Here is a 27,523-nt window from a genome sequence, read left to right as displayed (position 1 = left end):
AACCCACTCCAGTGTTCTTGCTTGGAAAATCCCAGGGATGGGGAGCCTGGTGGGCTGCTGTCTATGGGGTTGCACAGAGTCGGACACAACTGAAGCGACTTAGTAGCAGCAGCAGCAGCAGCCTTTTAAAGATGCATTTTAAAGTGTTCCACTTGTTTTTTTAAATGGACATTCTTTTCTCTTTAAATGGAATCTAATTTATATTTAGGAAGAGAATTCTACCATTTTATCCCACACTTGTTTCTTGTGACTGTTTAGTTTTGATATGATGGAAAATCTTATACTGCTTTTGGGAAAAAAAATATGTTTAAGGATTAGTAGGTTATTAACTGAATATGTAGAACAAATATTATTTCAGTCCAAAAGTACATTTAAACAAAAGCAATTGGGCTCATGTATTGTTTAGATTTGGGATTTTGTTTATTAGTAATCATAAGCGATTGTTAGAGGCCATATGGCCCCCTTTACGTATAGTTTTACAGAAACAGCATATCGAGCAGATAGTAAGAGCTTGTAGTAAGAGTAGGATATTTTGTTTTAGTACTTTACCCATATTTTAAAAGTATAAATCACAAATAAATGTCTTTTTTTTCCCATTAAGAATCCGTAGAAATAGCCCAGAAAATGCAAATGTGAAAGTTTGATATTTTACGTTCCATGATTACCAACTTCTTGTGAATTTTCAGTCAAAGCACACTTAAGACAGTGAAAGGTACATAACCATATTGATACCTCTTTAACATCTGAAAACTGACAGTCCATGTAGTATCACTGCTGATAAAATGAGTTTTCCCGTATTATTAGTCATTAGATATATTTGTTTTATTACGTGATGTTCGGTCACTCAGTCGTGTCCAACTCTTTGTGACCCCATGGACTGCAGCACGCCAGGTTTTTGTGTCCTTCACCGTCTCCGGGATTTTGTTCAAACTCATGTCCATAAGTTGGACAAGAGTTTAGAGTGATTTTTCTTTTCCTCACTGTGAGAATTAACTTCACTGAAAAACTATGATTATTGATAAAAGTGAATTGAAACCATCAGCTATATTGGCAGGGAGATAAAGGGAAAGTTGAGAATTACTGGTGAAGGTGTTTGTGCACATCTGGTTGGATTCTGAAAATAAGTGTATATTCTGTTCTTGTAGATGAGAAATCTGAGTTGAGAGAAATCAGTTGGTTTGCATGTGGTTCACAGGTAATAATACCACCACTAGTGAGCATGTATTGAATGCTTACTCTCTTCTAGCCACTATCCTAAATGCTTTATACTTGTGCAGCTATTAAAGCAAGAGTTTTATTTACCTCATTTTATAGATGTTTGAGGGTTTAAGAGCTGGTTTTTAAAATATTACTTACATACCTGGTTTATAATGATTAAAATACTAAATCCTATTAGTATCTTTTTAGTATTAAAATGTTTTGTGGTGTCACTACTCAAGTGTAATTCAAACAGTATTTCATAAACCATTGAACTGTTTCTTCTTAGTCTCCATATAGAATTTGTCTGCAGTTGGCTGGGTTTTTTTCCTCCCTGAGTAATGTCAGTTTGGTTTGTGCCTCTTATTTTCATTTCCTTAGTTACCACTGTAATTCACACTCTGTATCTTATATTTATTCCTTTGAAGTTGTTTTTTCAGATTCTTTCTCCATCTATTCTTTAGAAAGGGAAATGTAGTTCCGTTTAGCGTCACCATCCGTTGTACACAGAAGCCACTACCAAAGAAACGTAGAGTGAGACTGATTGGTAGTAAGTGACCTCAGTTTTGAATGCAGATTAAAGTGATGTATCTGAGGGAATGATCAAGAACAGCTCCTCAAAAAGAAAAAGCTCAGATTCTAATATAAGGCAGAAAACCTCTGTAGGGTTAACCTATATTTGGTTCTGCCTAGAATACTGCTCGTGCAGTAAGATTCCACTCGGTTTTCTTATAGTTCTCCAAAAAGAAAAGGAGGGTAGTGACTACTTTTTCTTCTTTACGAGGAGGAATACTAAGAATCCTGTCCCTTCCACTCTCCCTTTAGCTTTGAGAAGGTCCAGGTATTAGTGTGATAATTCCTCGTAATTCAGGAAAATGATTTAGCAGACGTGGCCTTAGAAAAGACTTTTTAGTGAAAGGCACCAAAGGCTCTCTCACAAGCAAATTCAACGTGTCTCTGAGACCAGGCTAATCTAAGTTTTAAGCCAGTTTTTGCTTTTAAAACTGAAATATAGTTGATTTACAATGTTGTGTTTCAGGTGTATAGCAAGGTGATTCAGATATAGATACATATTTTTTAGATTTTTCCATTAGAGGCTATTACAGGATATTGAATATGGGTCCTTATGCTATACAGTAGGTCCTTCTGGGTTATGTATTTTATATACAGTAGTGTGTATACTTTAATCTCAAACTCCTAATTAATCCCCCCATCTCCACTTTCCCCTTTGGTAACCAAAAGTTTATTTTCTGTGTCTATGAGTCTCTGTTTTGTAAATAAGTTCATTTGTATCATTTTTTTAAGATTCCACATAAAAGTAATATATGATATTTGTCTTTCTCTGTCTGACTTATTTCACTTAGCCAGTGAAATCAAAACTGGGGAGCATTAGAGAAAAAATTCTTTGCTTGAGTGAAAAGAGCATCAAGTTCCTGTAGTAAAAAAAAGATTAAGGGTGATAATTACATTTATCGTGTTGTACATTACCTCCCTAGTACTTATCTTCTAACTGTAAGTTTGTATCTTTTGACTGCCTTCTTACAAGTCCTCCTCCCCCATGCCCTTGCCTCTGGTAACCACAAATCTGATCTAATTTTTTATGAGTTTGGTTGGTTGGTTCTCCTATAACACTGTTACTTCCTGTTACAGAACATAGTGATTTGCTATTTCTATACATTTCAAAAGGATCACCAGGATAAGTCTAGTTACTATGTGTCACCATACGAAGGTATTACATGATAACTGATTCTATTTCCCACATTGTACATTTCCTGCTTGGGACTCATTTATTTTGCAACTGCAAGTTTGTGCCTCTTAATCTCACTTACCTACTTCTCTCCTCTGCCTACCTTGCTTTTCTCTAGCAACCACCTGTTTGTTTTCTGTATCTATGACTATTTCTGCTTTCTTATGTTTGTCTTTTAGATTCCATATATGCGTGAAATCATACATATTTATCTGTCTGACTTATTTCACTTAGCGTAATATTCTCCATGGCCATTCATGTTGTTGCACCTGGCAAGGTTTCATTCTTCTTTATGGCTGAGTAATACTCCATTGTGGGACTTCCCTGGTGACTCAGTGGTGAAGGAGAAGGAAATGACAACCCACTGCAGGAAACCCCATGGACAGAGGAGTCTGACCAACTGTAGTCCATGGGGTTGCAAAAGAGTTGGGCATGACTTAGTGATTAAACAACAAAAACAATATTCCTTTGTAATATAATTAACGGTGCTGAATATTATATGTGAAAGTTGTTAGAGTAAATCCTAAGAATTCTCATCATTGTTGTTTCAGTCACTCGGTTGTGTCTGACTCTTTGCCCACCCCATGGACTGTGGCACATTAGGCTTCCCTGTCCTTCACTGTCTCTTGGAGTTTGCTCAAACTCATGTCCATTGAATCTGTGATGCCATCCAACCATCTGATCCTCTCTTGTCCGCTTCTCCTCCCACCTTCAGTCTTTCTTAGCATCAGGGTCTTTTCTGAGTCGGCTCTTCTCCTCAGGTGGCCAAAGTATTGGAGCATCACTCCTTCCAGTGTATAGTCAGGATTGATTTCCTTTAGGATTGACTGGTGTGATCTCCTTGCTGTCCAAGGGACTCTCAAGAGTCTTCTCCAGCACCACGGTTCGAAAGCATCAGTTCTTCACCACTCAGCTTTCTTTATGGTCCAACTCTCACATCAATTCATGACTACTGGAAAAACCATAGCTTTAACTAGACAGACCTTTGTCGACAGAGTGATGTCTGCTTTTTAATACACTGTCTATGTTTGTCACAGCTTTTCTTCCAAGAAACAGACATGTTTTAATTTCACGGCTGCAGTCACCATACACAGTGATTTTGGAGTGCAAGAAAATAAAGTCTGTCACTGTTTCCATTTTATCCCCATCTATTTGCCATGAAGTGATGGGACCAGATGCCATGATCTTCGTTTTTCAAATGTTGAATTTAAGCCAGATTTTTCAGTCTCCTCTTTCACCTTCATCAAGAGGCTTGTTAGTTCCTCTTAGCTTTCTTGCCATTAGGGTGGTGTCATATGCATATCTGAGGTTATTGATATTTCTCCCAGCATTCTTGATTCCAGCTTGTGCTTCATCCAGCTGGCATTTCACATGATGTACTCTGCATTTAAGTTAAATAAGCAGTACACAGCCTTGACATACTCTTTTCCCAATTTGAACCAGTTTGCTGTTCTATGTACAGTTCTTTTTTTTTTTTTTTTTAATTTTATTTTTAAACTTTACATAATTGTATTAGTTTTGCCAAATATCAAAATGAATCCGCCACAGGTATACATATGTTCCCCATCCTGAACCCTCCTCCCTCCTCCCTCCCCATACCATGTCCAGTTCTAACTGTTGCTTCTTGACCTGCACACAGGTTACTCAGGAGGAAGGTAAGGTGGTCTGATATTCCCATCTCTTGAAGAATTTTCCATAGTTTGTTGTGATCCACACAGTCAAAGACTTTAGTGTAGTCAGTGAAGCAGAAGTAGATGTTTTTCTGGAATTCTGTTGCTTTTTCTGTGACCCAGTGGATGTTGGCAATTTGCTCTCTGGTTCTTTTGCCATTTTTAAATCCAGCTTGTACATCTGGATGTTCTCATGCTGTTGAAAGATTTTGAGCATTACTTTGCTAGCATATGAAATGAGTGCAGTTGTGTTGTAGTTTGAACATTCTTTGGCATTGCCCTTCTTTGGGATTGGAATAAAATCTGAACCTCTTCCAGTCCTGTGGCCACTGTTCTCCTCATAAGGAAATTTTTTTTCTATTTAATTTTGTATCTATATGAGCTAATGGGTGTTCAGTAAATTTATTGTGGTAATCATTTCATGATGTATGTAAGTCAAATCATTATGCTGTACACCTTAAACTTTTATAGTGCTGTATGTCAATTGTATCAATAAAACTAGAAGAAAGAAAAAAGAATGATAAGGGTTAAATGATCTAACCATAAGATCTCTTTAACCATAAGAGATCTGATAATTTGGCTTGCTTTATATTATTTAGCAATATGTCATAGCAACTTGATGAAGTTTAACAGTTTAATCAAGAGATTTATCTGTGATATAGATGGAAAATTTATTTTCTTAAATTTGAATGAATTTCAAGCTTTTCAAATCTCAGAAAAGGTATAGCGAAGTATTTATATGTACCATGCAGTTGTGGCTATGATTACAAATACTACCATTCATGTATGAGTCTGTATGAAATAAGTGATAGTGTTCTCTTTTACAGTTTCAGAAACTGGAGTACAGAGCTAAGTGCACATGGTGATGTGGTCAGTCAGTGGTGCAGCAGAGGTTCTGATCTAGGCAGTCACCTCTGAAACCCACATTTTAAAATGCACTGCCACTGCCTGCCTTTGAGTGATAGCCATACCCATTTTGTGGGAAACAGTTCTTTGAGGGATGAATACTTGAAAGTATTAGAATTAAGAAGTGGCAGTTTTGTCATATTAGTAAAATACCATGTTCATCTATTATCTATGAGGAAACTACAGAATTTTCTAGGTCTTTCTGGTTTAGTATTGTAGTCTTGGCAGTCTCATTTCTAACTAATATAGCTCTTTGATACAAGTATTGTTTCCTGCAGATTCTTTACTTATTCCTTCCTTATAGGAGTTTACACATCATTCATGTTATTTCCAGTACATTTTACTAAGTCTTGACTTTCACTTACTTCAAAACCAATCTTTGTAAAATTATCCCTAGTAATTCCATCCAGATTTATGGCCCTTTCACACTTTTGAAAAAAGATAATAGCTTTATTGTGTATAATTGACATATCATACTGTCTCTGGAGGAAAGGAACATGGGCAGAGAAAAGAAATCGGTGAGTGGTATCACATATCACTTGATGTGTACAATTCACTGAATTTGGGTATATTCATAGAATTGTGCCACCATCACCACAATCAATTTTGAAATATTTTTATCAGCCCTAAAAGAAACCACATACCTATTAGTAGTTTCCCCCACCCCCTTTTCTACCCACATCCCGCTGTTCTTGGCAGCTACTGATCTACTTTCTTGTTCTATAAATTTGCCTTCTGGATATTTCATGTAAATAGAATCAATATATGTGTGATTTTTATCTCTGGCTTCATTTACTTAACATAATGCTTTTTAGATTCATCCATTTTGTAGTGTATATCAGCACTTTATTTCTTTTTATTGCCACAAAATGTCCCATTGTATAGGGATGCCATATTCAGTTTATTCCTTCTTCAGTTGATGGACTTTTGACTTGTTCACACTTTTTGATTGTTATGAATAATCCTTCTATGAACACTTATATGCAAGTTTTAGTCTAGACATAAGTTTTCATTTCCCTTGGGTGCATATCTGGCAATGGAATTGCTGAGTCTCTGTGTTTATTTTTTGAGGAACTAATGGACTCTTTTCCAAAGCAGTGACGCCATTTTCCATTGCCACTAGTGATGTATAAGGGTCCAGTTTCTCTGCATTGTTGTGATACTTACCTGTCTTTTTGATTATAGCCATCTTGGGGGATGTGCAGTGGTATCTCATTGGAGGCTCAATTTGCATTTTCATAGTGGCAAATGTTGGTGCACATCTTTTCGTATATGCTTATTAGCCCTTTTGGCAAAAATGCCTGTCTACATTCTTTGCCCATTTTCTCACTTGGCAATTTTCTCTTCATTATTGAGTTTTAAGAGTTCTTCATATATATTCTAGATACAAAGCCCCTATCAGATAGATGATACGCAACATTTTCTCCACTTCTGTGTGTTTTCTTTTCAGTTTCACAATCTTACTTGGCCTCCTTCCTGAGTTCTTTGTCTTTTAGTTTAGATGTAAAAGAGGTCATAAAAATTAGTTCTTGCCAACTGATTAATTTAACGTGTAGAGCAAAAAATAGGTTGGAAATGCTTCAGACCTAAAAATTAAGATATAAAGGGATGATTAACCAAACCATTGGTTTATTTAAACAACTTAATAGCTTTCCTTGATTATGTTTTACTGAAGAGTTTTCATTTGTGGTACTTAAAAAAAGTCAGTGAGGTATCTAGTTTTATAATGATTTAAAGTACTAGATACTATAAGTATCTCTTTTAGTATTAAAAAATGGCTTATGCTGTTGCAACTTAAATGTAATTGAAACAGTATTTTATTCAATGAGATGATTAGTTATAGAGTGAATTAATATCCAAAGGTGTTTATGCTGTTAATTCTACACACAACAGTTTTATACATGTTCTCAGAGTAAGTGTGCTACATTGAATTAGGCTGAAGTTTTTGTGTGTCTCCTCAGTTGCAAAATAGTGACTGTCTTATATCTACTTTGCAGAGAAAAAGGTAGAGTTTTTAAAAAAAAATAAACATCATATATCAGTATTAAGCAATTAAGAAGGAACTGCTTATTTGAAAATTGTCAGCATAGACGTATACTAATCCAAAAAAGCAAAACAGAACCATGCATTCACTAGCCCTATGGTTTTCTGAATCCAGCTCTTGGGATTTCCCCATTTCCCTGTATTGCTTTTAAATGTCTTTGTATTTACGACTGTTCTGAATCATTCATTGGTCCCTTTATGTGTTTCTTAAATTTTCTTTTAGAGTGTACAGAGACACTAGCCAGCTTTTGAGGCTCCTACCTTTCTTCTCTACCACCCCCCCCCCCCCCCGCAAAAAAAAAAACCCACAAATAACAGTGAAAAACCTACAACCTGGCCTTTTCAGTTCTTATAATAGCTTTTCTGCATTTGAGGGCTGTTTTAAAATTGACTCATTTTGAATTGATTTGTTTTGGGTCCTAAAATTGATCCTGCTTCTCTGTAGCCATTGAAAATTATTCTGTCCAGACCACATTACAAATTGTCTGTCTTGATACCAGTAGAACATTTAGCACCATACAGTTTAGGCCTTTTTGAAGTACTCATAACTTTATGTAAGTTTTGATTTATTAAACATTTCACTTGTATTTAAACCTCCCAACACTCCTGTGAGATACTCCCAGTGATCTTCATGAAGTGTAAATCAGATTATATCTCTTCTAAAAATCTGTCAGTGGCTTTCCTTGCATTTAGGATAAAATCTTTGATTACCTTAAAGGTGCTGTAGTGTGGCCCCAGCCTCCCTTATCCAGCATCTCTTCTCCCTTTGTCATAAACTCCAACTGCATTTAACTCTTCTAGTATACCTGAATCCCGAAGTTGTTCTGGGTCTAGCACGTGCTGTTCCTTCAATCTAGATAGCTTTTTATCTAATTCTTCATGAAATAACTCCTGTTCATACGCTAAGATATTATTTTTTCAAAAAGGATTTTGTTTATTCTAAATGTGTCTCAGTCACTGCATTGTGTCCAACTCTTTGCAACCCATGGACTGCAACCCACCAGTCTCCTCTGTCCATGGAATTTCCCAGACCAAAATACTGGGGTGGGTTGCCATTTCCTTCTCCAGGGGATTTTCCCGAAACAGGGATTGAACCTGCATCCCCTGCATTAGCAGGCGGATTCTTTACCACTGAGCTTCCTGGGAAGCCTTAGTTCTCTGTTAGTAAATGGCTTCCAAAGTACAGTTTAATACAGTAGAAAGAACACTAAACTTTAGAGTCTGAAAACTAGAGTGCATACTGAAAACAGGCCCTACACACTCAGTGTTGTATGACCTTGTTAAGGTACATAGCTGCTCTGAGTTTTGGTTTCCCCATCAGCTAAATTAAAAAAAGAGGGGAAAAAGTTACTCTAAAGATTAATTTGAAAACACTTTATACAAAAAACTTTACATAAATATAAATTAAAACATTTCTGTTCTCTTGTTGTTGTTCAGTCATCCAGTTGTGTCTGACTGTTTGTGACCCCATGGACTGCAGCATGCCAGGACACTCTGTCCCTCACCATCTCCTGAAGTTGCCCAAGTTCACGTCCATTGCATTGGTGATGCCATCCAGCCATCTCATCTGACACTCTCTTCTGCCCTCAATCTTTCCCAGCATCAGGGACTTTTCCAGAGAGTCAGCTGTTCACATCAGATGACCAAATGCTGGAGTTTCAGCTTCAGCATCGTAGTACTTCCAAGTATCCAGGGTTGATTTCCCTTAAGATTGACTGTTTGATCTCTTTGCTGTCCAATGGGCTCTCAAGAGCCTTCTCTGGCACCACAGTTTGAAGGCATCAATTCTTTGGCACTGCCTTCTTTACGGTCCAGCTCTCACAACTGTATGTGACCACTGGGAAAACCATAGCCTTGACTATACAGACCTGATTGGCAGAGTAATGTCTCTCCTTTTCAGCACAGTCTAGGTTTGTCATAGCTTTCCTGCCAAGAAGCAAACATCTTCTAATTTCATGGCTGCAGTCACCATCTGCAATGATTTTAGAGCCCAAGAAGGGGAATCTGTCACTACTTCCACCTTTTCCCCCTCTATTTACCATGAAGTAAAGCAGGCTGGATGCCATGATCTTAGTTTTTTTAGTATTTCGTTTTAAGCCAGCTCTTTCTCTCTTTCACGCTCATCAAGAGGCTCTTTAGTTCCTCTTTGCTTTCTGCCACTAGAGTGGTATCATCCACATATCTGAGGATGTTGATGTTTCTCCCACCTATCTTGATTCCAGCTTGTCACTCATCCAGCCCAGCATTTCTCATGATGTGCTCAGTGTATAGATTAAACAAACAGGGTAACAGCAGACAGCCCTGTTGTATTCCTTTCTCAATCTTTAACCAATCAGTTGTTCCATACGGGGTTCTAACTATTGCTTCTTGAGCCTCATACAGGTTTCTCAGGAGACAGGTAAGGTGGTCTGTTACATGACACTAAATTTTAATTTTAACAGTAGAGTGATTGATCATATTTGTGTTTTTAAAATGTCTGGCAGCAGAATGGAGGCTAAATTGGAAGCAAGCAAATTTAAAGCATTTACAAGTTGGGCAGCTGTTATAGTACTCTATGCCACTTAAGACTGATGAGGAGGGTGAGTTACAGAACTAAGATACTTTTCTGAGCATGAAGAAGAGAGGGACAGACTTGGTTGCTAGATGTTAAGGGGTCATGGAAGAATATAGGATAATTTGGTTTCTGGTTTGGGAAACTAAATTACTGATGACATTTATTAAAGAGATGTTAGAGAAGGAGTACATTTGAGGATGTAAAGACAGTTGACAACTTGAAGTTGAAATTCTATAAAAAATCCAAGTTGACATGGGTGAATAGAAATTGGAAATATTCAAGAACTTGAGGATTGGTCTTAGCATGCAGATTTTAGACTCCTGGTGAAGTTACAGTATCACTGAGACTATTGACTGTGAGAAAAGAGGAAATTGAAGAGCAGCTCTGTGACATTAACGTTTAGGTAGAAGTAGGGAATCTTGTAAAATAGCTAAATATATTTAGATATAGATATATTCCTGCCCTCCGGAAAGGTACAATCACTGAGATTATTTTTAAAAGCACTGATACAGTAACAAAATTATGAATCCTTTGTATTAGGTAGGGTGGCCACTGGTGACTTCACGAGGACCTTTTTGAGGGCCCATTGGGATAGCAAGATCTCTTGTGCTTTGGTGAAGAGTAAGTGCAGATTGAGGAAGGAGAAGCTTGGCTACAAGGACAAATCAGAAAAATGGGAGCAGATAGAAGAGGAAATGTGTATGTGAGTAGGGCAGTCATATGGGCAGAAGGGGGAAAAGAGTGGATGGATCTTCTTATATGCTAAGTTAAAAAAACAGAATAGATATGGGGGAAAAAAAGATGGTAGTGGCTGTTTATAAGTTAAGTCTCCAAGGAGGCAGAAGGAAATTAGATCCAAAGAATAGGAACAAAAATTATTAGCCTTAGATTTAAGGAGAGTTATATACTCCACGGGTATATAAGGGAATCACTGATGATAAAGGTGTGGAATAAGAGAGTTAGAAAGTTGGGGCTTACTTCTTTGAAAAGTAAGCAGCAAGGCTGTCTATTCAGCCTAATGGATTAGAGACTTAATGTTTTGAAAAGGTTTGAAATAGTTATTGGAAGTAGAGAAGGCTAAACTGGAGATATGCTGGAGGATTGTTGGTTGTTTTTAAAGGACTTGAAATCGATTGAAGACCATAGATACTTAATCTCTGAAATTTTCTTTAGTAATTTTGAACTCATAATATCATTATAGAAACATTTTCATATTGATATACTAGTGTTTGAGAATCATCAGTCAGTACAATTCAGTGGCTCAGTCGTGTCTGACTCTTTGCCACCCCATGGACTGTGGCACGCCAGGCCTCCCTGTCCATCACCAACTCCCAGAGCCTACTCAAACTCATGTCCATTGAGTCAGTGATGCCATCCAAGCATCTCATCCTCTGTCATCTCCTTCATCTCCCGGCTTCAGTTTTTCCCAGCATCAGGGTCTTTTCACATGTCAGTTCTTCGCATCAGGTGGCCAAAGTATTGGCGTTTCGGCTTCAACATCAGTTTTCCAATGAACACTCAGGACTGATCTCCTTTAGGATGGACTGGTTGGATCTCCTTGCAGTCCAAGGGACTCGCAAAAGTCTTCTTCAACACCACAGTTCAAAGGCATCAATTCTTCGGTGCTCAGCTTTCTTTACAGTCCAACTCTCACATTCATACATGACTACTGGGAAAACCATAACCTTGACTAGATGGACCTTTGTTGGAAAAGTAATGTCTCTGCTTTTTAATATGCTGTCAAGGTTGGTCATAACTTTCCTTCCAAGGAATAAGTATCTTTTAATTTCATGGCTGCCATCACCATCTTCAGTGATTTTTGGAGCCCCCAAAAATAAAGTCTGCCACTGTTTTCACTGTTTCCCCACCTATTTCCCATGAAGTGATGGGACCAGATGCCATGATCTTAGTTTTCTTAATGTTGAGTTTTAAGCCAACTTTTTCACACTCTTTCACTTTCATCAAGAGGCTCTTCAGTTCCTCTTCGCTTTCTGCCCTAAGGGTGGTGTCATCTGCATATGTGAGGTTATTGATATTTCTCCCGGCAATCTTGATTCCAGCTTGTGCTTCATCATTCAGCCCAGCGTTTCTCATGATGTACTGTCATAGAAGTTAAATAAGCAGGGTGACAATATACAGCCTTGATGTACTCCTTTCCCAATTTGGAACCAGTCTGTTGTTACATGTCCAATCCTAACTGTTGCTTCCTGACGTGCATACAGATTTCTCAAGAGGTGGGTCAGGTGGTCTGGTATTCCCATCTCTTTCAGAATTTTCTACAGTTTGTTGTGATCCACACAGTCAAAGGCTTTGGCATAGTCAATAAAACAGAAATAGATGTTTTTCTGGAACTCTCTTGCTTTTTCGATGATCCAGTGTATATTGGCAATTTGATCTCCGGTTCCTCTGCCTTTTCTAAAACCAGCTTGAGCATCTGGAAGTTCATGGTTCACGTATTGCTAAAGCCTGGCTTGGAGAATTTTGAGCATTACTTGTGTGTGAGATGAATGCAATTGTGCGGTAGTTTGAGCATTCCTCGGCATTGCCTTTCTTTGGGATTGGAACGAAAACAGGCCTTTTGGGTAGTGACAAATGTGAGGCATCATCATTAAAGTCCTTTGTATTCCCTGGTGGCTCATCTGGTTAAAAAATCCACCTGCATGCGGGAGACCTGGGTTCGATCCCTGGGTTGGAAAGATCCCCTGGAGAAGGGAAATGCTACCCACTCCAGTATTATGCCTGAGGAATTCCATGGACTGTATAGTCCATGCAGTCGCAAGGAGTTGGACACGACTGGACGATTTTCACTTTCACTTTTCACCTGAAACAGGAAATGATAGTGATTCAGCCACAGTCCGAAGCCTCACCCAAAAGCTGAAATGATCTTGAGCATATTTTGGTACGTTTACTTCATAGCTTTTTATATAGGAACACAGTCAGATGGCTCAATATTATTCAGAAATATTTCATCCTCAGTTTCATCTGTATGATACTAACTTTTTTGTGTAAGAAACTTAAATTTGTTTATCATAAAGAGGTTAATAATTACTCTGGGCTATCTAGGTGTTTGCATGTTAGTATTTAGTTGAACCTAGGATGGTTGCAGGAGAAGGCAATGGCACCCCACTCCAGTACTCTTGCCTGGAAAATCCCATGGACAGAGGAGCCTGGTAGGCTGCAGTCCATGAGGTCGCTAAGAGTCAGACACGACTGAGCGACTTCACTTTCACTTTTCCCTTTCATGCATTGGAGAAGGAAATGGCAACCCACTCCAGTGTTCTTGCTTGGAGAATCCCATGGACAGAGGAGCCTGGTGGGCTGCCGTCTATGGGGTTGCACAGAGTCAGACACGACTGAAGCGACTTAGCAGCAGCAGCAGCAGGATGGTTGCAAGTCTATAGTTTAATATTTGGTAAGTTTAATATTTGGTACTAAAGCTTGATCAGCTTAAAGTCAGTATATATGTCAGTTTTAGAATTTTTTGATTGTTTGGTTTACATATCTTCCCAGATAACAAGGGTAATAATCTGTATTTTTGTACTTTGTGCTTTTCTTTTCTTACGAGATGTCAACCAATCATTTTCACCTTTCTGGCTTAGTTAGTAGTTGCTCTAGTTAACAAAAGGAAATAATTTCTTGAAAATGAATGCATTACTATATATCAGATTCATAATTTGATCAATTTGGAAACAAGTCATGTTTTTCTAAAGAAAATTCTTCAAGGTTTATGTAACTTTTTCTTAGAATCTAATGGTGATTGCAGCCATGAAATTAAGACGCTTACTCCTTGGAAGGAAAGTTATGACCAACCTAGATAGCGTATTCAAAAGCAGAGACATTACTTTGCCAACAAAGGTCCATCTAGTCAAGGCTATGGTTTTTCCAGTAGTCACATATGGATGTGAGAGTTGGACTGTGAAGAAAGCTGAGCGCCAGAGAATTGATGCTTTTGAACTGTGGTGTTGGAGAAGACTCTTGAGAGTCCCTTGGACCGCAAGGAGGTCCAGCCAGTCCATTCTAAAGGAGATCAGTCCAGGGTGTTCATTGGAAGGACTGATGTTAAAGCTGAAACTCCAATACTTTGGCCACCTCATGCGAAGAGTTGACTCATTGGAAAAGACCCTGATGCTGGGAGGAATTGGGGGCTGGAGGAGATGGGGGTGACAGAGGATGAGATGGCTGGATGGTATCACTGACTCGATGGACATGAGTTTGAGTGAACTCTGGGAGTTGGTGATGGACAGGGAGGCCTGGCGTGCTGCGATTCATGGGGTCGCAAAGAGTCAGACACGACTGAGTGACTGGACTGAACTGAATGGAAATTAATCTGTTGGATTTGGAAGAGATTTGTCATCGTTCAGTCACTCAGTTGTGTCTGACTGTTGGCAACCCCATGGACTGCAGCATGCTAGGCTTCCCTGTCCTTCACCAACTTCTGGAGCTTGCTCAAACTCATGTCCAATAAGTTGGTGATGCCATCCAATCGTCTCGTCCTTTGTCATCCCCTTCTCCTGCCTCCAATCTTTCCCAGCATCAGGGTCTTTTCTTTTCAAAGAGATAGTATAAAATTAAATATGAGGTAATAGAAAATAATAATTATAGAAAATAATCAATTTCTTTTAAAAAGTAAAGAGTAATAAAACTAAAGCTATGCATTTTATACATTTTCCTGTACACATTTTTATCCCGTTTTTATGCTTGAAATCTCGTTTGCTATCAGCTTGGTTGACTGCAACATTATTCATAGTCTGTATGTTTGACTCTTTCATTTTGTGCATGTATATGAAGATTGTACATTAATCATTGTTACTGTTTAGTTGCTAGGTCGTGTCCAATTCTTTTGTGACCCCATAGACTATAGCCTGCCAGGTTCCGCTGTTCATGGGATTTCCAAAGCAAGAATATTGGCATGGGTTGCCATTTCCTTCTCTGGAAATCTTCGTGACCTAAAGATCAAACCTGTGTCTCCTGCATTGGCAGGTAGATTGTTTACCACTGAGCCACCAGGGAAGCCCATATAAACGGTTATTCTGTATTAAATAGGAAACATATTAATCATATTAAGTATGCTGCTGCTGCTGCTGCTAAGTCGCTTCAGTTGTGTCCGACTCTGTGCGACCCCATATACGGCAGCCCACCAGGCTCCCCCGTCCCTGGGATTCTCCAGGCAAGAACACTGGAGTGGGTTGCCATTTGCTTCTCCAGTGCATGAAAGTGAAAAGTGAAAGTGAAGTCGCTCAGTCATGTCTGACTCTTAGTGACCCCATGGACTGCAGCCTCCGAGGCTCCTCCATCTATGGGATTTTCCAGGCAAGAGTACTGGAGTGGGGTGCCATTGCCTTCTCTGAAAACTAACCCTTAGGAAACTTATATGAATATTTAAAATAATGATGTCAAATAAGAAAGATTTATAAACACAATAACAAAAAATGTCAAATAGGGTGTTATTTTGTGCAACATGAGAGGAAATCAAGTTTCAACTGGTGACTATTAAAGTGTTACTGAGTATTCAGGAAATGATATTGTTAAGCTAATACATAGTAGCAAGTTAGTTTGGTAAATAAAAGCATATCCAGAAGCAGTTTTATTCATTCATTCAGTAAATTTTTATTAACCAATTGCTTTGGGTCAGGAATTGAGTGAGGGACTGGAATTACAAAGGTTCATGTGACATGGCATCTGATCTTGAGGAGCTCACACAAGGAAAAGATGTATGTCATCTGCTGCTGCTGCTGCTAAGTCGCTTCAGTCGTGGCCGACTCCATGCGACCCCATAGACAGCAGCCCACCAGGCGCCTCCGTCCATGGGATTTTCCAGGCAAGAGTACTGGAGTGGGTGGCTATTGCCTTCTCCCATATTAAGTATACTATTTCAGAAAACAGAATACAAAGAAAAATGTAACAAAACTGCTTTGTAAACCTCTGTTAGTTAAAAAAGAAAAGCTTTACAAATACAGTTGAATCTCCCTGTACCTGTTTTCACTCATCCTAACCCCTTCCCTCTCTTGCCACAGGGAGCCACCATCCAGAAATGGATTTTTATTATTCTCTTTACTTATATTTTCAATATGTATACATGAATCTATGAATATTGTTATTTGTCGCATGTTTAAAAATTTTCTATAGTTGTACTGTGTGTGCATATCTGTATCTTAATGTATTTGTGTTATATTATATGTATCCTTTTGCAGCTTCTGTTTTTCTTATTCAACATTGCAGTTTTGAGATTTATCCATGTTAATACTTGCAGCTGTATTTTTCATTTCAGTTTTTGTATAATATGTCGTGATAGGAATAGTGGATATTAGGGAGCTTTTCCTGTTTTCCATTTGCTAATTATGTTGTGTTATATATGATGTAACTGCATTACAAGTTGTATTCTTGTAAATATGTGCAAGAGTTTCTTATAAGACTTAGCAATGACAATATGTGATTCTGCAGTATGCACATCTTCATCTTTAATAAATTTGCCGAATTAGTCTCCAAAATGAGGATTCTAGTTTACACCCTAAGTGATAGTTTATGAGCTGTAGTTACTACACATCTTCTCCACACAATATTATTGACACATGTATGTGTGCTTGTGTGTTCACCAATTTCATGCAAACGTGGTGGTATGATATTAATTTGTATTTTTTACATTGCTAATGATATAGATATCGAGGCTATTCTGATGTCCTGTGTATTGTCCTTTTTTTCTTTTTAAATTAAAGGAGTTTTTCATGTATTCTAATCCTTTGTTGGTTATAGGCAGTATTTTTCCCAATCTCTGTCTTTCTTTACTTGGTTCCTTTGTTAAACAGAAGCTTTTCATTTTAACCTTGCAATTTTATCAACCTTTACTTTTAAGAGTTTTTGCTTTTTGTGTTTACTCTTCCTATATTCTGAAGTAACAAGAGTTTTCTCCATTATCTTTTAAAAAATTATATTTTTGCTTTCACATTTATGTTTTTAATCCAACTATGATTTATTTTTGTACAGTTTCTGCTGTAACAGAGCATGTGTTCCTGAAAATCACTGTGCTATAAGCAAAACCATGCAGTAAAACCCACAGGGCATATGGGAAAAATAGTGTTGGGGCACAGCACTTGAAAATTTCTTGGCAGCGACCCATGATACCTAATAAAAATGGTAGCATAGTTTTACATTTATTAAAGGTTAAGAAATACACTAATACCACAAAAAATGTGTCATTTTTATTTTGAAAAAAAGGAAATTTGCTTGAAGTGGGATTCAAAAACATTGCAGCCTGTAAGTTATTGTGAAATGGTAGAAGGAAGGTTATCCAAAATGCACCAAGAAATTGTAACAGATGTGGAGTGTGTAGTTCATAATGCACATGGTGATTGTAAGTAGATGTAAAAATGTGTGTTTTGTGCATACTTGTGCCACTCAGTATAGCTGGGTAGTTGTCCACATTTATCTAGTGTTTGTTTTGGAGTTAGGGCTAGGCTGAGACAAGTAAGGCTCCTAGGGTGTAGAAGGACACACTCCCTGTTGGGGTCCCTTGGCATCTCACTTGCTTTACCCTAGTCCTCGCACTAGAGTGAAGTAGTACTTAAGCATACGCAGACTTTGTGTTACTGTTCCCTTATATCAGTCATGTTTAACACATTCAGGTTTTCTTAAACTTTTTCAAGTAGAACTGACTATATATGTGAGGTGTAGAGCTCTAATTAATTTTTTCCATGTATATATATCCAGATCTTTCTACATGGGTTTGTAATTATGCTTTTAGCATGTAGCGTAGTTCCACAAATGTTGAATACTTGAGCCTGGTTCTTGTTTCTTTGTGCTTTCATTGGTCTTTTTGCTTCTCCCTATGCTGCTAACACATTTTCTTAATCACAGGTCTGGCACTAACTTTGTAACCTTGGGCAAGTTAATTTCTATGTGCCTGTGAAATTATAGGAATGCCTACCTCATTGGGTAATTAAAGGAGTAAGTGAGTCAGTATATTAAAGTACTTAGAAGTACTTGCCTTGCCCAAGAGTAAAGCTCAAATGTTAGTTATTTTGTTATTGTTAAAGTAATCCTTGTAACTGAATAAAGAGTCTTGAGAGCTAGTAAACTGAGATTGCCATCTTGTGTTTTCTTTTCCAAACTAAGAGGAAATGGGGAGAAGCTTATGGAAGGATTCCCTGAGAAAAGTGATGTTTAAATTATCTGAAAGATAATAAGAGTTAACTAGGTGGTGAGAGCAGTAGGAAAATATTTGAGGCAGAAGGAACCGTGAGGCAGAAAATAGTATGTCTAGGAACTAGATCTCAGCAAAAAGAAAAATGGTACTAGTTAAGACTAAAGAGGGAGGTAGGAGCAGATCAGATCATGCAAGACCTATTAGGCAAAGTTTCCGATTTTAGATTTCATCTTAAAATCAGGTATAACTATTTGTAAAGATTGCTATTTCAAGACTAAAACCCATGAAATATCAACCTTTACAAATAGTTAAAACTATTCAAAAAAGGAACTCAGAAGTTGGGTGCATCTGGACCTTAATAACGTATCAAAGATTAAGAGTGCTGTTGAAAATGTATAATAAATTTAGGTCTTTGTTCACTTAAAATCTTGGTGAGCTGTTGGTTTTGTCCTAGGCTTTTATGAATTAAAATGGAGGAATCTTGTGTTTGGGGCAGGTCTATAATAGATTAAAGTTTTTACAGTACAACAAATCCATGTAAATGTCTTAGAATTTTTTTTTTCATTTATATGTCCACTTTATCTAATTTCAAGAGTATACCTAAGAAGACTGCACGTTAGAAGACTGCACGTTATTTCCATAATAGATACTCCTGTGTTTTCTGCTTCCCTCATGTTTCATTGGCTTTCCCTGGTGGCTCAGAGGTAGAGAACCTGCCTGCCAATGCAGGAGACGAAGGTTCAATCCCTGGGTCAGAAAGATCCCCTGGAGACCAAAATGGCAACCCACTCCAGTATTCTTGCCTGGGAAATCCCATGGACAGAGAAGCCTGGCGGGCTACCATCCTCAGCATCATAAAGAGTCAGACACAACTGAGCACGCATGCACACATACAGTTAAGTCTAATTTTCTTTATTCAGTTTAACATAAAAAGATGTTGCTAGTCTAATCTATTTTGTTTATCTTACAAACAGGGTTTTCTTAAAACTTAGTTTTTCAATTCTCTTTTTTCCTCATAGATCAAAATCTACAACTTGGGGGCATTCCATTGTATGACCCTGATAGTATGTTTGGAATACTCATGTATAGATAATTCTTCTACCTTACCCATTTTTAGGAAATCGAACTGCTGATGAATATTCCTTAAAAATTGTGGGGTTTTGTTAGGTTGGTGCCTTTACTTCAAGTATTTTCAGACATAAAGATAGCATTTCATTCCTACAGGGCTCTATGAATAGTACTGTAAGCATGGAAGCATTGGAATGATGTTCTAAAAAACTTGGCTACACACGTGGACTTTAAACATCTTGTTAACCTTTGCTTTTGTTTGTGATTGAGCCTAGTTAACTGTGAGGGAAAATGTTTCTGAAAAGAATTTTAAAATAATTATGAACCAGTGGCAAAGCATGGTATATATAATATAAATAAATTTCTATGGTTTTTTTAGAATAATAATTTTTTTATGCTTTCTTTGCTAGAGACTATTATTTTACTTTTTCTGTAACTGGTCATCTGATGAGAAAGCTAATTTAGGTATTTGAAAATAGGGTGAATATAGTTTCAGTAATTGTTATAGTGCTTGGTTTCATACTTTTAAATCAATTAAAAACCAGTTGCTTGCCCCAGCGAATTTTACTTATGTACAAGAAACAGTGGGAGACAGTGTTGTTGCTATCAACTTCTGTTAGTAAAGAAGCTAGATATTTTTAAAGTTTCTTTTAAAACTTTGATTATAATTACTAAAATCAATCTTCCAAACCTTTAATAATTGCTTTCCTTACTCCCTGAAAGATACAGTAAAACATATACAATTAGCATACTGTATTTTTAAGTTTTTTGCAAAAGAACCATTTTTCATGTTAACATTTTACCATGTTGCATGTAAAATTTTACCTTGATTGACGCTTGTCATTGTCATTTGAATTTTTGTTCAGTTGGCACATATTGTGCTGAACAGCTACTGCATTTTTTTAAAAGTTCTATTAAGGATTTTTTGTTTAATGTGTATGTCAGTAGTTGTCTATAGTAGATATTTTATAGAACAATAGAAATAATACCTTACACAAGTGAAATATTTCTCTTCTACAACTGTGGCATTAGTTATTCTCAGTAATCCTTTGAAGTAGATATGTACTTTGATATAAAGTGAAATATAAGAAATAGAGGGACTTCCCTGGTGGCCCATTGGTTAAGACTTCACCTTCCATCGTGGGGGATACAGGTTTGAGCCCTGGTTGGGGAGCTAAGATCCCACATGCCTTGCAGTTAAAAAACCAAAACATGAAACAGAAGCAACATTGTAATTCATTCAAAATGGTCCACATTAAAAATATATATATTTTAAAAAAAAGATAGCTTTTCTGCTATTCTTAACGTTCTTGATATTTTCTTTTACCAATTTCTCTTCTTTTTTAGGTACCTAGTCGATAGTCGCTGGTTCAAACAGTGGAAAAAGTATGTTGGCTTTGACAGTTGGGACAAATACCAGATGGGAGATCAAAACGTTTATCCTGGACCCATTGATAACTCTGGGCTTCTTAGAGGTATTATTTCCTTAAATCAAGTTGGTAAATGTGTTCATTTTAATATATTATGGTCAACATATATAATGTGGAAAATGTTAATGTAAATAAATTGATAAATCAGAAATTTCTTATATAGTCATCCCTTGGTGTCCATGTGGGGTTTGATTCCACGACCCCTCTCAGATACTAAAATCTATGGATGCTCAAGCCCCTTATATAAAATGGCATAATATTTGCATATAATCTATATGTCTTCCCATAAACTTTAAGTCTTTTGTTGGTTACTTTTAATACCTAACAAAATATAAATGCTATGTAAATAGTTGATGTTACATAGCAAATTCAAGTTTTAGTTTTTGGAACTTTCTGGAATGTTTTTCTTCCCAGTGGATGCAGAGGGCCGACTATATTATAGATTTGACCTAATGAATTCAGATTATTTTGTCATAATTAGTTTTCTATATTATGACAAATTTTGTCATTTATGATGTAAAAAGGGTTTATTAGCTTTTAAGACTAGATAGCACTATCTTACTGTTTGGGGGAAATGCTCTATTGTGTTATTATTTTGCTAACAGACACGTAACTTCTTTAATTCGGGAGCAGTGGTATATGTTACCTTCTTGGATTTTTGGATTTTTTTCTACAACCCTTACTATTAATACTTGTCAGCTCTTCTAAAACTCTGGTAACATTTAAAGAGAATAAAACCTAAGTACTAGAACTTTCATTACTGGCCTAGGTAGAATAACAAGGACCAGACTTATCTTTCCATTTAAATGAACCAAAACCCTGACAAAATATATGAAACCGTGGTTCTCAAAACATTGGACATCAGGCATTGAAGAACAGTGATCCCTGAGAAGTATGAAACAAATGAAATGAGCCCTGTGTTTTCCTCAGCTTACTGTATTGAGAGAGTTTCCAAGGCACAGCACAAAAGGGGAGACCCATGCAAAGCCTGGCAACCTCCCTTAGTTGAGAAAAGAGTTTGGAGTCCAGGGAGACCAAGACAGCCAGAGTTTCCAGGGCAGAGAACCAGAGAGGAATGAGCAGCACGTAAGGAGAGAGAGAGACCTAGAGATCTACAGAAACCACTGAAGACTCTTGTAAGTCTTCAGCTGACAGTTGACTAGTGCATGTGTGTGACAAGCCACCCAAAGCCAAGAAAAGAATTGTCAAAAGAATTAGAGCAATCATTTAGGTTCATGTGACCAAATCAGGTTCATTTGCCAGATGCGCTACAAGCCAGATGCTGACATGGCAAAGTTTGCAGCAGGGAAAGGATTTATTTGTGAGGCAACCAAGTGAGGAGTGGGGAGAACAACTCTCAAATCCACCTACCTGATAGCAAGGGACTCAGGGTATTTGTGGAAATAAAGAAGCAGGGTAGTCCAAGGTATGCAGAGCATGGGGAAGGGTAATTGATGATAAAAAAGTGAGTCATTCTTGTGCAGATGCAGGTAAGCTGCTTGCTTGTCCATAAGACACATGTTCAGAAAATGGAGGCGTTAGCATGTTCTGAGGGTGGAATTGTGGGCCCTTTCACGTCAAAAGGTCACCAAGTGGACACTTCATACAAGCCCAGTTGGACAGTTAGTGGTTTTAATCTTAGCTCTACCTAGAACTGAACGCAGCTGATTGCAAATTCCTGAAAAACATCTCAGGAAAGTATCTTATTTTTAGACTTTATGAAACTTGGAGGACATGCGAGTTTTTGTAAAAACAATTAAAGTGAGTTTGATCAGTGAAGGCATGTTACAGTTCACTGTTCATTAAGAAATTACAGTTTAATGGATCTAACTGATGAGTACCCTCAGTTTCACTCATAAAGGAGCAAGAATAATGTGTTCACAGTAGCCAGAGTGGAAAACGTTATAAATCATGGAGTAGACTGCAGAGAATGGGTTTGCCTCTATAGAAGGGCAAAATGAATCCTCTTGTCCTTCTAAATCAAAAGCAACTATTTCCAAGTAACTTAACTGCATCTCAGAACAGAACACAAGAGTATTTGTGTGTGTGTGTGTGTGTGTGTGGGTGGGTGGGTGGGTGCACGCGCGCGTGTGCGCTCAATTGTGTCTGACTTTTTGCAACCCCATCTATTATAGCCTACCAGGCTCCTCAGTCCCTGGAATTTTTGTCCCTCAGACAAAAATACTGGAGTGGGTGGCCATTTCCTCCTCTAGGGTATCTTCCCCACCCAGGGATTGAACCCGCGTCTCTTGGGTTTTCTGCATTGGCAGGCAGATTAGATTCTTTACCACATGCCACCTGGGAAGCAGGAATACAAAAATATCCAACATCCATCCAACAAGATAAAATTTTTAATATCTTGGATCCAAACAAATAGTACCCAGAATGCAAAGAAGCAGAAAATATAATGCATAATAAGGAGAAATAGCAACGTTTAAAAAATTTTTTTAAGTGGAGAAGAACACAAAGCAAATGAAACAAATAAAAAGTGAATAGCAAGTGAGATGGTAGATTTAAACCCAACTCTATGAACAATTGTATTTAATGTAAATTTGAGGTAGAGACTGTAAGATGGATTAAAAAATAAAGATCCAACTGTATACTGTCTACCAGAAACCCACCTTAAATACAGAGTACAAATAGAGATTGAAAGATTCTAAGACTAACCTCCAGTCATCCTCACTCTTATATAACCATCTCCCCTTTGAGTGTAAGTGGAACCTGAGAATAAGATATCATTCCTGTGATTATTTATGTTATATGACAAAACAGAGATTATCCCAGTGAGCTTTATCTGATCATACATGCCCTTTGAAAGCAGAGCTTTCTCTGGCTGGTAGCTATAGAAGTTAGGATTTAAAGCATGAGAAGAACTCATTGCTGATTTGAAAATGGGACTATGTGAAAAGAAATACAGGTGTCATCTAGGGACAAAGAGAATGGTTGTGCCTATAGCCAGCAAGAAAACAGGCACCACATACCTGTAGCCATGAGGAACTAGATTCTGCCAACAACCTGAATGAACTTGGAAGTAGATTCTTTCCCAGAGCCTTCAGATAGGAGAGAAGCCTGTCTGACATCTTGATTTCCTCTTTGTAAGACCCTAAGTAGAAAGGGAAATAGATGGCGAAACAGTGTCAGACTTTATTTTTGTGGGCTCCAAAATCACTGCAGATGGTGACTGCAGCCATGAAATTAAAAGACACTTACTCTTTGGAAGAAAAGTTATGACCAACCTAGATAGTATATTGAAAAGCAGAGACATTACTTTGCCAACAAAGGTCCATCTAGTCAAGGCTATGGTTTTTCCAATGGTCATGTATGGATGTGAGAGTTGGACTGTGAAGAAAGCTGAGCGCAGAAGAATTGATGCTTTTGAACTGTGGTGTTAGAGAAAACTCTTGAGAGTCCCTTTGACTGCAAGGAGATCCAACCAGTCCATTCTAAAGGAGGTCAGCCCTGGGATTTCTTTGGAAGGAATGATGCTAAAGCTGAAACTCCAGTACTTTGGCCACCTGCTGCGAATAGTTGACTCATTGGAAAAGACTCTGATGCTGGGAGGGATTGGGGGCAGGAGGAAAAGGGGACGACAGAGGATGAGATGGCTGGATGGCATCACTGACTCGATGGACGTGAGTCTGGGTGAACTCCGGGAGTTGGTGATGGACAGGGAGGCCTGGTGCAATTCATGGGATCACAAAGAGTTGGACACGACTGAGGGACTGAACTGAAGTAGAAAGCCCAGTTGAACTCACCTGAAGTTCTGACCCACAGAACTATGAGACTATAAATAGGTATTGTTTTAAGCTACTATGGTTATTTGTTAGCAGTAGAAAACTAAGACACATACTAACTTCAGTCCATGGGGTTGCAAAGAGTCGGACACAACTGAGTGATTGAACTGAAATGAACGCATACAACACTATAATCAAAAGAATGCTGGAGTGGCCATTTTAATATCAGACATTAAGATTTAGAACAGTGAACATTATCAGGAATAAAAGTGCATTTCATAATCGTAAATGGGCCAGGACAGTTCATTAAGAAAACATAATAATCCTAAAAATATATACCCATCTAATGGTGTTACTTGAAAATATGCAGAGTACAACCTGACAGAACCAGAACCACAAGGAGAAATAGAAAAATATCCACAATTATATAATGGATATTTCAGTGCTATTCTTATAATAGAAAAAGTGTAGACAAAAAAGTAGAAAGGAAATAAATCAATCTGCTTGTCCTGACATTTATAGAATACAGTACGTTCCCTATATACTAACCGCGAACTTTCAAAGTACATGCATTCACATATCCAGTCATATAAGTTGGTTCATGTGTCTGGAATACGTTGTTGCATGCATCCTCTTACAAGTGGTTGTGCTTTTGTGTACTTTACTGTAAAGTACTGTATAGAGTACAGTGGTGTAGTATCTTTATTTCAAGCCCAGGATGTTCAGAAGCAAGCATAAAAGCAGCGGTGATGTAGCTGGTACTGCTAAGAAGCACCAAGCAATAACAATGAAAACAAAAGTGAAAATAATTGAGAGAGTGGAGCAAGGCAAAAAGATGGTGAAGATCACTTATTCTTATAACATGAATCATTCAGTCTTGGACATGTGAAGTATGCCATGCCAATGATGTTGACAATAATACCAAAGGAGCATGGAAAAGTAATGGAGGAGATGGAGAAACTTCTCAGTATGTGAATGCAGGATCGGTGTCAGCTGAGTTGCTCTCAGTTTAATGCTGATGCAAGAGAAAGTTAAAAGCCTTATGAAGACTTGAAGAAGAAACATGGTGAAAAATCAGAAGGCACATCTTTTAAAGCCAACCATGCTTTTATCGATTCAAGGCTAGAGCGAAGCTTTACAATGTAAAGGTAAGTGCCAAGGCAGTGAGTGTAGGTATGGTATCTGCCTGGAAATTTCCTGAAATGCTTTAAGAAATTATTGATGAAGGAATGTATTTACTATAGCAGGTTTTTAATGTGGATGCGAGGACTGTACTGGAAGAGGAATTCAGACCAAAGTTATATCAGTAAGAAAGAAAAGTTGATGCCAGGCTATAAAACACTAAAGGATAGGCTAACTCTCTTTGTTTGGTGGCAGTGCTTCTGGCAGTATGAAGCCAGAGAATCTTTTAGTTTCTCATCCAGAGAACCCAAGAGCCCTTAAAAACAGACAGGGACTCTCTTCCTTTTGTGTGGAGAAACCCCAAAGCCCGGGTTACACAGGCCATTTTCCAGGATTGGTTTTTCCACCATTTTATCCCAGAGTTGAGAAATACTGCTTGAAGAAAGACATCCCATTCAGCATTCTTTTGCTGCTCAACAATACTCTCGGCCACCCTCCAAAGTCATTCATGGATGACTTTCATCCCAGTGTGTATCTTCCACCAAATACTATGTCAGTTATCCAGCCTGTGGACCAGGGGGTTAAAAGCCTGTGGACTTTTAAGAAATACTATTCGCATTGCACTTTTTGTCAGGCAATAAAGGCAAGTGACAAATCAGGAACCACCTTGCAACAGTTTTGGAAGGGCTGTACCATGTACAAACCCATAAAAAACATTGACTTTGCTTGGTGTGATATTTAGTTGTCATCATGAATGGGATTTGGAAGAACCTTTACCCACAATTTATTCATCATTTTCATGGATTTGAGAAGGTAGACAAAGAATCAAAAGAGGTCTTCAGCCACTTAGTGACCCTCAGGAAAAAAATTGGAGCTAGATCTGCAAGAGGATGACCTCATTGACCTTGCTGTGCAAAATGAGGAGCTTACTAATAAAGACCTGATGGAATTGGAGGCCCAGAGAAAGGATGAAGAGAGACAAGAGGAAGAAGAAATAACTGAAGAACAAAGAGATTAATGACACATAAAATGGCAAAGGGTTTTCTTTATTTGAGGAGGCACTGTTAGTTTTTGAGGTGTGGGGCCCAAGTGCCACTGCTGTTCAGAATGCAGTCCAGTGCTACTCTGTCATCTGTGACAAGAAAAAAGAGAACTACTTACCCAGACATCACTGGATTGTTTTTTCAACAGGGTAGATAGAATTGAATCGGGCAAGGACCCAGAACCCGTGTCATCAGCATCAGGCATAAGTGACATTGCACCTTGCCCTCTGCCTCCTGTTGCTGACAGTCTTTCAGCTCTTATCATCTCCCACCTCCTCTCCTGCCTCCATCAGTAACTCTTCTTGCCTGTTCACTCTATGCCAGCCCCTGTATGCCAGCTGTTGTACTCTATGTACTACTATACTTTTCAAGGTACTGTACTATAAGATTAAAAATGTTTTCCTTATTTTTTGTGTGTTTTTAAATATTATTTGTGTGGAAAGTGTTGTAAATCTATTATAGTGTAGTACTGTGTAGCCAGTTGTGTTAGATACCTAGGCTAACCTTATTGGACTTATGAACACACTCTTGAAATGGAACTTGTTCATGTGTAGAGGACTTACTGTATTCCCACTGAACAACAGCAGAATGAAAATTCTTTTTGGTGTTCACATGAAGCATTTAGATAAACTGTATTATGCATAAAACCTGGTTCAGTAAAGTTAGCAGGAGTTAAATCATACAAAGTATGTTTTCTTACTACAGAGGAATAATAACTGAGAGGTGAAACGTCTTGGTGTTTGAAAACTAACATACTTATGCATAACTCATGGGTCAAAGAGAACTCAAAGAAATTAGCAAGTATTTTTAACTAAATGAAAGTGAAAACAAAACATATCAAAATTTGTGGAAGGCAGATAAATAGTATG

General features: G+C 37.8%; 1 protein-coding gene across 9 annotated transcripts in view; it reads left to right on the top strand.

Annotated features, from left to right (window-relative positions):
• The window catches only part of USP15 (ubiquitin specific peptidase 15), a 128,632-nt gene that overhangs the window by 5,109 nt on the left and 96,000 nt on the right, over positions 1-27,523 (top strand). For all 9 annotated transcript variants that reach the window (XR_003034598.2, XR_009494417.1, XR_009494418.1 and 6 more), the window contains 1 exon segment: positions 20,673-20,800. Coding sequence is in view for 5 of the 9 variants with exons in the window: in NM_001046430.2 (NP_001039895.1) it covers positions 20,673-20,800 (128 nt within the window). In the remaining 4 variants the exon portion in view is untranslated.

This window comes from Bos taurus, chromosome 5 (assembly GCF_002263795.3).
Source record: "Bos taurus isolate L1 Dominette 01449 registration number 42190680 breed Hereford chromosome 5, ARS-UCD2.0, whole genome shotgun sequence".
In the NCBI taxonomy this organism is placed as follows: Eukaryota; Metazoa; Chordata; class Mammalia; order Artiodactyla; family Bovidae; genus Bos; species Bos taurus.
Note: the sequence above shows the minus strand (reverse complement) of the source record. Positions and strands in the feature narration are given on the sequence as shown.